Genomic DNA, 10,785 nt, shown 5'->3' on the forward strand with positions numbered 1-10,785 from the left:
GAAGAGACATATGTCAAAGACTGGGATGGGGGGGCGGGGTTCCATTTTGCTAATTAAACTCCCTCCCACTCTCACTCCTCCATCATCAGGATGTTCAGTCACTTGAACATGTCTCAGGAGAATTCTCAGGTCGGTGCTTTCCTACATCAGAACCTGTTCATTAATAACATGGTGTGGTTCTAATGGATCAGACAGAACCAACAGATCTACAGTCTTCACCTTCAAACAGCTGCAAGGTCACATCATCATCCTCAGCCCTGTGACTCTGTAATCAAACTACACATGGACACTTTAGACTGGAGGGAGCTTTAACACAGGAAACCAGTCCAGTTAAACCCTCCAGCCAATCAGAATCCAGACTTTTCAGTGACTGAGTTGTGTCCATCTGTTGTTTCACTAATGAACATATTGTAATTGGCTGTAGATCTACAGTATCTCTGCTGCTGCAGTAGAGCCACGTTAGCTGAAACACACTTTGTCCTGATGCTACGGAGGAGGCAGCGTCTTCTCTGGATGTGGGATTATATCATTCTGAAAGTGGGATTATAATGTTGTTCTGTACCACTGGCCATAGCAGGAGGTCTGTTCTCTCCTCTCTCTGCAGTCCTCTCATCAGATCCTTCCTCTGGCTGACGGAGGGATGGAGGGATGGGTTCATCCAGTCAGAGCACCGTCGTCACTCCACCTGAGGAGGAGGAAAAAAGGAGGTGAAGAGTTATGACGACGGCAGAGTCAGAAAATATAAAAATCCTTGAGAGCGACGATGAATCATCGAGTCAAGACCTGACGCAAAACCCAAGAAGAAGAAGTCCTTAGGCAATTAAGAAGCACAGTTAGCAAAGCTGCTTACCCACACACACACACACACACACACACACACCCTTGATGTGTGTTGTTAGAGGGCTGGCGTCTTGCTCATTAGCACTTTCCCGCCCCTGCGCTGAGCCGAGCTGTCGAAGCCACATGGAAAACATCACAGGGACAAAGTGACAGCAGCTCAGTGGATCTGAAATCCCTCAGTTCTGTCTGACAGGCCGCAGTCAGCTGCAGCCACATCACTGATCAGCAGAGGTCGGACAAGGACACAGCTCAGCTGCTGGTGTCCACTGAGACCAGGTCCTGTTTAGATCTGATACCGTGGCCTCAGCACTGGTTCTTCATGTCCACATTTAAACACAAACCTTCAGCTGCGTCAGTCCAGAGTCCAGAACAGTCCAGACTGGACTTTCTCTACATCTGTCTGACAGACTGTCTTTACATGTTGTACAGTCACGGTCCCCAGAGGATAAATTCTGCTGATGCTGATCCTCCAGCTCCACCGTGAGGTTTTATGGTTCTGAGTGAAACATCTCAACAACTATTGGATGGACCACGCCGACCCACAAAGCTTTTAAGTTTCATAGTTCATGTAAACCGTGATCAGATCAGGGTCCGTGACCTTTCAGGCGGTTATTTACGTTTCTTTTGTTTTAAACCAAAGATGAAAAAACGGTTTCTGTTGTCAGATTAAAGAAATGAAAAACAAAATCAAAATTGAACAAATGTTTCATATCTGGTTTTAGCAAATTTTTCATTTTTCCTTGTTGACTTGAGGAATAAAGAAAAGGTAGTTGAGTGACGCGGAAGTAAAGGTAAATATTTCAAAATAAAAAACGTGTTTCCGTTTTTTTTTTTAATCTTTTGGTTGAAATTGAAAAACTGCCTGAATGTTCACTAATTCATGAGATCTCTGGTTTTAGAGGTGATTCACCTGCAGACATCATGAATATTAAACTGAATATTTCACAATAAAAAATGGCAAAACAAAAAACTAAATTTTTTTTTCTGATTTTGGGTTTAAAACAAACAAACAAAAAACTTTCTGAATGTTCAGTAACTGATCTGACCTCTGACCCCTCCCTGTGTTGTATAAAAGGAGATGAGGCATTCACACTGGATCAGATCCTTTCAGGATTAAACCGTCGTCTGGGTTTTTTATTCATCACTGGTTAAACAGTATATAAACTCAGATCCTGTGCGACCAGAGACACAAACCCTCAGTGACCCACAGCAACATAATCAGGTCAAGAAAACGGAGGATGGACCCAGGACGGTCTCCAGAGAGAGTCTGGTCCTAAATGGAGGAATAATCACGTTCTATGAATCCACGCAGAACAACAACAAGAAGAAACCAGGAAGTGGAATCTTTATCAGGACGCTGCGAACTGAACACAGACGCAGATGATTGCAGCTTGTTGAGAAAATGATGCTGTTATGTAAAGTATATTTACACGTCAGGTCTGTGTAGTGAAGCTGCTGTCATCACACATCTTCAGTGATTCTCTATATAAACAACATGTTTGAGTAAATAAGCAACAAATACAGTTAAAGTTTGGCTCAAACACACGTCTGTGAAGTATTTACTGTTAAACTCAGCTGATCTGACCTCAACCTAAACACCATGGTTACTATGACAACTAGAGGGCACCGTCACCTGGATGTTAACTGTTTTCAGGGATTTTTATAATAATAATAATAATAATAATAAGAATAGTTGTTTTTTTTTTCAACCCTCTGATACAACCCAGAGTAGTGTCTCCCTCCCTGTGGCGGCAGGCGTGTCGGACCTCAGTTGTCATGGTTACAATAATAAACACACATACTGTACTGACAGCGGCATACCTACCTCTGTCACCATGGTTACTGTAATAACGGTCATGGCTTGGTTAGGTTTAGGAAATGATTTGGGTTAAGATAAGTACTTCCTGGGGCGTCGTGGTCTAAGCAGGCGCCCCATGTGTAGAGGCCACAGTCCTCGCTGCAGTCGGCCCCGGTTCGAGTCCCGCATCAGACGGTCCTTTACTGCAGGTCATTCCCCCTCTCTGCCTCCCCATTTCCTGTCACTCTACTGTGCTGTCAATAAAGGCATAAAATATACAAAAAAAAAAAGTACTTCCTCAATGTTAGACAATCTTTGTTGTCATGGTTACAACAATAACAACGAGGTAAACTTTGTCACACTTTTTGTTTTGTCACTTATGTGTTCATGAAGGACCCATCACTCAAAAACTGGGCTGATAAATACAACATTAATATTAATAACAATAATTATTAATTATAATTAATAATAATTATTATTAATTCAATCTGTACATTGTTTCACTGAAATTAAACCCTGCATATGTTTGATAAACCCCCCCCCCCCCACCACCATCATCAGTCACATCTGACACCAGGAAGCGGCCGAGATTCTGGACACTTCCTGCTTTAATTAACACACAATCACCCGCACACATGCTCATAAACCTGAATCCAGCCTAGAACCAGTTCTGGACCTGAACCTGGACTGTGAGGAGCTGAAGACCTGATCAAGTGTCTCCACTGTCAGAGTCCTCACAAAGCTACAAGAACAAAAACACACACACACACACAGACACACACACACACACACACACACACACACACACATCCTGCAGGCAGAATGAGGTCCCCAGTGATACGGGGGGTGGAGGATGAAGCGAAGGCTTATGACGAGCTGAGAAAGCTGCTTCACTCTGCAGCAGGAAACCAGATTTATTTTAAGATTCATCCTGAAAATAAAAGACGAGACGTTCAGGGACATTTAGAGACGTTTAGAGATGTTCAGGGACATTCAGGGACATTCATGTTCCCTCTGGATATACGGACTCCTCACAGGTCACAGAGCAGAACACTGGGCCTCTGACGTTGAATGTCACCTGTCCACGAGTGGAACTGTCCAATGAGACCCATTCGTTCAGACTCGTGCCATAAAAACGTTCTCGGAGGAAAAAGAAGATTTGAATTTAAACCCCTTTGAACACAGACAACAGACTGACTGGACAGCAGCCGTCTACGTCTCGTCAGCGTCCTCCAGTGTCGGAACACAGACTGTGGACGTGGTTTCACGAGAGACCAGATCTACATCAAGTTCTCCGTCAGTGCCGTGAGGAAATGTTTCTAAATCACCAACATGTTGCTCCTGAATGTCTCACGACTGAAACACAACAACCTCCACCTGTCGTGACTCCAGCTTCTTTAAACTGGCTCATGGTTCTGCTCTGGGTTCAGGTTCAGGTTCAGGTTCAACTTCGTGATTATTAATGTTTAATCTTCAGTTATTGAAACGTAAAGAAGATAAAACTGCTTCAAAAACGTGACAGTGAAACAGTTCAGAGACACGAGCGGAGATCAGATGAGCTCAGAAACCAGGTTGATTCAGGGCTTATGTAAAGAAGGACGAGACGCTGCAGGGCTGCACACACACACACACACACACACACACACACACACACACACACATCCTGCAGGCAGAATGAGGTCCCCAGTGATACAGGGGGTGGAGGATGAAGGAGGGGGGTGGAGGATGAAGCGAAGGCTTATGACGAGCTGAGAAAGCTGCTTCACTCTGCAGCAGGAAACCAGATTTATTTTAAGATTCATCCTGAAAATAAAAGACGAACCACGTCCACAGACTGTGGACGTGGTTTCACGAGAGACCAGATCTACATCAAGTTCTCCGTCAGTGCCGTGAGGAAATGTTTCTAAATCACCAACATGTTGCTCCTGAATGTCTCACGACTGAAACACAACAACCTCCACCTGTCGTGACTCCAGCTTCTTTAAACTGGCTCATGGTTCTGCTCTGGGTTCAGGTTCAGGTTCAGGTTCAACTTCGTGATTATTAATGTTTAATCTTCAGTTATTGAAACGTAAAGAAGATAAAACTGCTTCAAAAACGTGACAGTGAAACAGTTCAGAGACACGAGCGGAGATCAGATGAGCTCAGAAACCAGGTTGATTCAGGGCTTATGTAAAGAAGGACGAGACGCTGCAGGGCTGCACACACACACACACACACACACACACACACACACACACACACAGTCGATCCAGGTGAGAATCATGTGTGTAATGGTGTGTATCAGACAGCTACTGGAAATCTAAACAAACACCTGCAGCTATGAGCCGTCTCTTTGTTCTGCTGCTCACTTCATGATGAGGAGAGTGTGTGTGTGTGTGTGTGTGTGTGTGTGTGTGTGTGTGTGTAATGTACCATCACACACTTGGAGATGACCTCCTCTGCAATGTGTTCTCTGTGTCTGCACCAGCTCTGACTGTTGACAGACTTCTCCTCCCACTGACTGAACCTTCTTCTTCTTCTTCTTCTTCTGTCAACTTCCTGTTCTCAGCTCAGACCTCAGAGATGTCCGAGAGTCCGAACGAGCTCCAGCCACTTTAGAAAAATATTGTCTTTCTCTTTTTATCATCTCCATGTTGCCTATTGCTTTTACTGTGTGTGTGTGTGTGTGTGTGTGTGTGTTTGAGTGTGTGTGTGTGTGTGTGTGTGTGTGTGTGTGTGTGTTTTTAAAGGTGCTATATAAATTATTATTATAAACACATAACAAGATTCCTTTAGCTCTTTACATTATAATTCCATCACATCAGTCAATATTATCATTAGATAAACGTTGGACATAAAATCAACTAGTTTAGTTGATTTGTTGATGTAGCGGCAGGAAACGCCTCAGTCAAACGTCAGGTTGGAAACAGACGGCCGGAAGTTGTTGGAGCTGGAAACTACAAACATAAAACGTACAGATAATGATTGTTTATAATAAAGGTCAGAGGTCATGCTGATTACGAGAAGACAACAGAACAGGTTTTGGCAGGTTTTGCTTGTCCAGTGTTTTCACTGAAGTGATCTGACACTTAAAATCATCCTCTGAATGAGTAACATGAATAACATATATATATATATATATATATATTATAATCTGTGTGGTTATATAATATTTTTTCAACCCTCAGAATACGACCCATGGCAGTGTCTCCTGAAATGACGCCCCTATGGCAGCATGCGTATGGGACCTTGGTTGTCATGGTAACCATAATAAACACACGATTGTACTGAGAGAAGCATACCCAAAGTTGCCATGGTTACTTTAATAACAGCCCTGGCTTGGTTAGGTTTAGGTAAAGATCATGATTTGGGTTAAAATAAGAACTTCTTCAAAAACCCCCCCCGTGTTTTTCTTCCATCCCTTCGTCCTCTCCTCCGTCTGAACGACGACTGGACGCTGCCAAACTCTCTGAGTGTTTCTGCTCACTTTCACGCACCATGAAATATTCACAGCTGGATGCATGTCCTGTTTATTATTCATGAGCTCACTTGACATCTCTGAATCATTCTCACACACACACACACACACACACACACACACACACACACACACACACACACACACACGTCTTCATATTTGCATACTGAGAAATGCTCAGTTGGACACAAACACACAACGATAAACTCAAAGTGAACGATGGATTCACACTGTGAGAACACACATACACATACACAGGCAAAGACACAGACACAGACACAGACAAAGACACAGACACACACACACACACACACACACACACACACACACACACTCAGGCCTAATGAGAAACAAACAAGCCAACACTGCCCAGTGCCCCCCCCCCCATGATAACAGCATTAGCTCTTGTTCGTCATGTTGTGGGGAGGAGCTACATCTGGAAACTCTGAGCTCTCACTAGTCAGATCACTGTGAACATGTAGCAGGTCACAGCTTCAGGTATTTACTGAACCTTAGGTCGATGTTCACGGGGGGGTCGGTACTTCCTCAATGTTAGACAATCTTTGTTGTCGCGGTAACAACATAAACAGCTGGTTTCAAACGGGGATCGAACACAGCTCTCCTGTGTCACGTTCATCCGTCCACCTCCTCCTCCTCCTAACGTGGACTCTGTCTCTCTTTATACCACGTCACTGACACTTGTCCCTTCGCTCCTGTCATCATCACTATGACCACTAGATGTCGCCTAGCAACAAAACCTAACCATGATTCAGCGGCTGGTGGAGACCAAACACAGAGCTCAAAGAGAGGAAACACTGGACTTGTACTGTGCACTGACGTAATAAACCTGGTTATTTCAGAATGCTGCTGCCCCCTGGTGGACGAACATCAAACACTGCAGCTCTAAAGACGGAGTGACGAGCAGCTGGTCGTGTTCATCAGCAGCTGAGAGCCTCTTCAATACGTGTTCCTGGTCAGTGTTTCAGGAGGTCCATCTTAAACCTGGACCCATAAATCTGACTGAAACCCTCACACAGTTCCCCTTCTTTCTGAATGTGACTGGAGCGTGGCAGCAGTCCCGCCCGGTCACAGGGACGTCCCTGACTACAGATACTCAGAGGCTGAGGGAGCGTTCACTCTCCAGGAGATCAACACAGAGCAGGACTCCCTCTGTAATGAGTCCGCAGAAGAAGAGCTCGTGTCTTTCTGCTTCACTTCAATCTCACAGCCGAGCGGGCGCCACGTTCCTGTTCTTACAGCTCACAGCACTGCATGCTACGCTAACCTGGAAATACAGGCAGCTGCCATGCAACAGTCACAGGCTGAACAGTTGTTATAGCAACAGGAAACATAGAAACTCATTTTCTAGAGTTTCACTTACATCAAACACATCAGAAACGACCTTTAACCATCTTTAACCACTGTGTCACAGTATCTCAGTAACACCATGAACTTCATCAAATTTGGTAAAAAAACGTTCAATTGGAATCGAGGGTGAACTCACTACATTTTGGTGGTGAACCTCACAATACACTCTTTAGCCACTAGTCTGAGTGGCGGAGGGATACGACCATGAGGAAGTGGTTCTAGTTTTTACCATGTATCAGCCACAGTGTGCCGTGCTGTGTGCTTCACACGTTCAACATGAATATGCATGACATACTGTACTGTATATAGCAGCATCCTCATGGGGCACACTCCGTATCTATGGAAACACTGACTGTCCTATCACCCATTTTATTGGTTGCTTGTAATATTTCTAAAAATTCTGTTTTTATTTTTTAACATTTTACATTTTTAATTTTCAAAATATTACCACTTCTTTCTCGTAAAATGACTTAATATTAATAGATTTTATTTTGGTAATATTATGATTTTCATCTTAAGTTTTTAATTGTTGTTTTTTATCTCTAAATTTTTTATGGAAACTTTACGACTTTTTTCTCATAACATTATGACTTCATTCTTGTAATATTCATTCTTGAAAGTTTAAGACTTTATTCTCAAAATGTCAGATCTGATCAGATCAGATTTCCCCTCAGCGTGGCCCTAATGCTCCGTCTTAGGTTTTTAATTGTTGGTTAATTATTCACTGTTCCTTTAACATTATGTGTATATGCAGTAGATGAATCCACAGGGATGTTCGGGGACGTTTGTGGTTGGACTCACTGAGCCGTGTCGTTTCACTCCTGTCACTCTTCAGCGTATTCAGCTCAGAGCGTCAGCCTCTAATCTATGGGCAGAGAGCAGGGCCTGCCACTTCCAGTGTGACTGGGACTCCCTCTTTACCCTTCAGCTGAGAGACAGGGTCACGGCCCAGATATCAGTCAGCGCTGGCTGCAGCAAATTACTTCTAATAAAGCCTTTAGAAAGGCACCATTAACCACAGCGACACACAGGGAGAGACGGCTGCAGCCGAGGAAGCTAATCCAATCAGCTCCAATCAAATCATTGTCCAGAGAAAGGGGCCGGCTCACACCCCGTAATGATCGGTGAAAGAAGGGGAGCATTTCACATTTAACCGTCAAACAGGAAGAGAAAACATGTTGGCAGCTTTACAGAGCTCATCACAGAGCACAGCTGTTCCAGTCTCTCCTCTGTGAGCGGGAAAAACAGCTGCTGCCGTGTGTGGCTGGAATTTATGATAAAACACAAGGAATTTATTGATCAGTTGATCAATAACTATGATAAACCATCAATAACTGAGTTTATCAAGTGAAGCTGATAAATGTGTTGATTTGTTGATTTCCTCACGTTAATGCAAAGTGATTATCTCAGCTAACACTTCCAGCATATATGTTTCTTTCCAGCTATGCTTTTATTATGAAACATTTGCAGGAAGCGTTGGTCTTCAATCATTTCTTCCCATCACTTCCACTCTGCCATTTAAAACAGATGGCTATCAAGGTACTTCGATGGAACACTTCCAGTACGGATGTTTCATTAACAGCAAATTAAAATTAGAGCAGCTCAGAAAATATTCAGAAATCCTGGTAAAATATGATCAAATATACATTAAAAAACTGGGGAGATAAGAAATAAAAGTCTAAGATCTTGAACACAAAGCTCTTTCAAATAAAAGGTTTGTTTCTGCAGCTGAGGTAAATATCTGAGATGCTAGCTGAGCAGCTACGTTGTCAGGACAGACTGGAGGCTACAAAGCTGAGACAGGGTGGAGCTAGCTGGTTAGCATGCTAACTTCAGTAGAAGGAAAGACGTGACAGAGACTAGAGTTAACATTGGTTTTTGTTTCCACCACTGCAGACAGCGGTTGGTGAAGTTTGATGCTGAACTCACAACGTTTCTTCTACACTGGTCAGTAAACAGCTGATAATGCTAATGTTAGCTATGTAGCAGTAGCAAAAACTTAGAAATAGCTCCTTTAATTAGCAGCCAGGCTTCATATTCCTGCTGTTATATAAAGGGTACAATCAGCGTTGATAATAATTCACATTAACAGCTGACTTTGACAGGTGGTAATTATCTCTTCGATATTCACACGTTATTTGTTTTCTGTGTTTGTGTTTCCACTGACTGCGTCTCCTCCACAGTCATTATCACTTCGTCAGGTCACTGCCCTGTAGTGAGACTCGTAATTAGCCGGTGCCCAGAATTAGCAGTGAAAAGGCTGCATCAGCAAGGGACAAGTGGAAATTAACGGCTGACGCAGAGGCCGGTGCCGCAGACCAGAGGCTGAGCACAGGAACAAAACACTCATTTTCTTTTTTTGTCTGAGTGTCATGTGACCACTGGCTGCTGCTGCAGGTTTACAGTCTGTCGGTCGGCTGCTTCAAACCTCCGAGTCCTCATCAGCAGATTGTTCTGTCTCACTGTGAAACACTCTTCATTAGAAACTCTCTGCTGCACAAACAGACTCTGTGAAAACTGAGTTTCATAACTGGAGTTTTTCACTTCTGGGTGACACAAATGAAACGTCATTTAACACTGTTGTACTAAGGCTCTAAAAGCACGTCATAGCTCCGCCCTCTCTCCCGCCTCATTTCCTGTCTGTTTCTCTACGTCATCCGTCCACGACATCACACCTGCTGACACACCTGAAGTCAGTCTGAGTGAACACAGGGATCAATAAACCAACACTACGGGCATCTTTAACTCAGAGATTTAGCTCTACAGCGAACAGTCCTTTCAAAATAATTGATGACTAACTTTATGATCAATTGATCACTTTGAGAAATGAAAAGATACAAAAATATTTGGTTCCAGCTTCTGAAATGTGAGTATTTGTTGTTTCTTCTGTGAAGCTGAATATCTTTGTCATTAATTAATCACTTAAAGAAGAAAATAATTGGCATATTAATGAAACTAATCCTTAGTCGTGGCCTCACAGAGATTCATTGCTCTGATATCTAAATGTGGTTCAGTGATGACGTAACACTCAGAGATGTTGAGGTCTGGTCAGGTGACAGTGGCTCCAGACCAGACCCACCCCGCTCTCCTTCAGACCTTCGTTATCTGAGGCTCAGCGAGCGGCGGCTGGCGGCCGAGTGTCAGAGCGTCAGAGCTGAGCGAGCGTCTCAGTTACTGCGCTGCAGCTCTTTAGTCTCTGAATCAATCCACCATGAATTGCTTAAAATTCAAGCAATGCTATTAGAGCGGCTGTGGCTCATGTTTCGAATCCATTTAATCCACTTAGGGCCTGAGAGGCAGCAGAGGGGGGAGGGGTGGT

The 10,785-nt window shown here is 43.6% G+C and overlaps 1 protein-coding gene across 1 annotated transcript in view; it reads right to left on the reverse strand.

Annotated features, from left to right (window-relative positions):
* The window catches only part of enox1 (ecto-NOX disulfide-thiol exchanger 1), an 81,696-nt gene that overhangs the window by 31,017 nt on the left and 39,894 nt on the right, over positions 1 to 10,785 (reverse strand). Inside the window, exon 4 of the mRNA XM_023393486.2 lies at positions 563 to 685. Coding sequence (XP_023249254.2) covers positions 563 to 658 — 96 coding nt within the window. The 5' untranslated portion in view covers positions 659 to 685. The remainder of the gene's footprint in view (positions 1 to 562; positions 686 to 10,785) is intronic.

This window comes from Seriola lalandi, unplaced genomic scaffold (assembly GCF_002814215.2).
Source record: "Seriola lalandi dorsalis isolate HSWRI2012SDOR001 ecotype SW California unplaced genomic scaffold, Sedor1 jcf7180002054936, whole genome shotgun sequence".
NCBI lineage: Eukaryota > Metazoa > Chordata > Actinopteri > Carangiformes > Carangidae > Seriola > Seriola lalandi.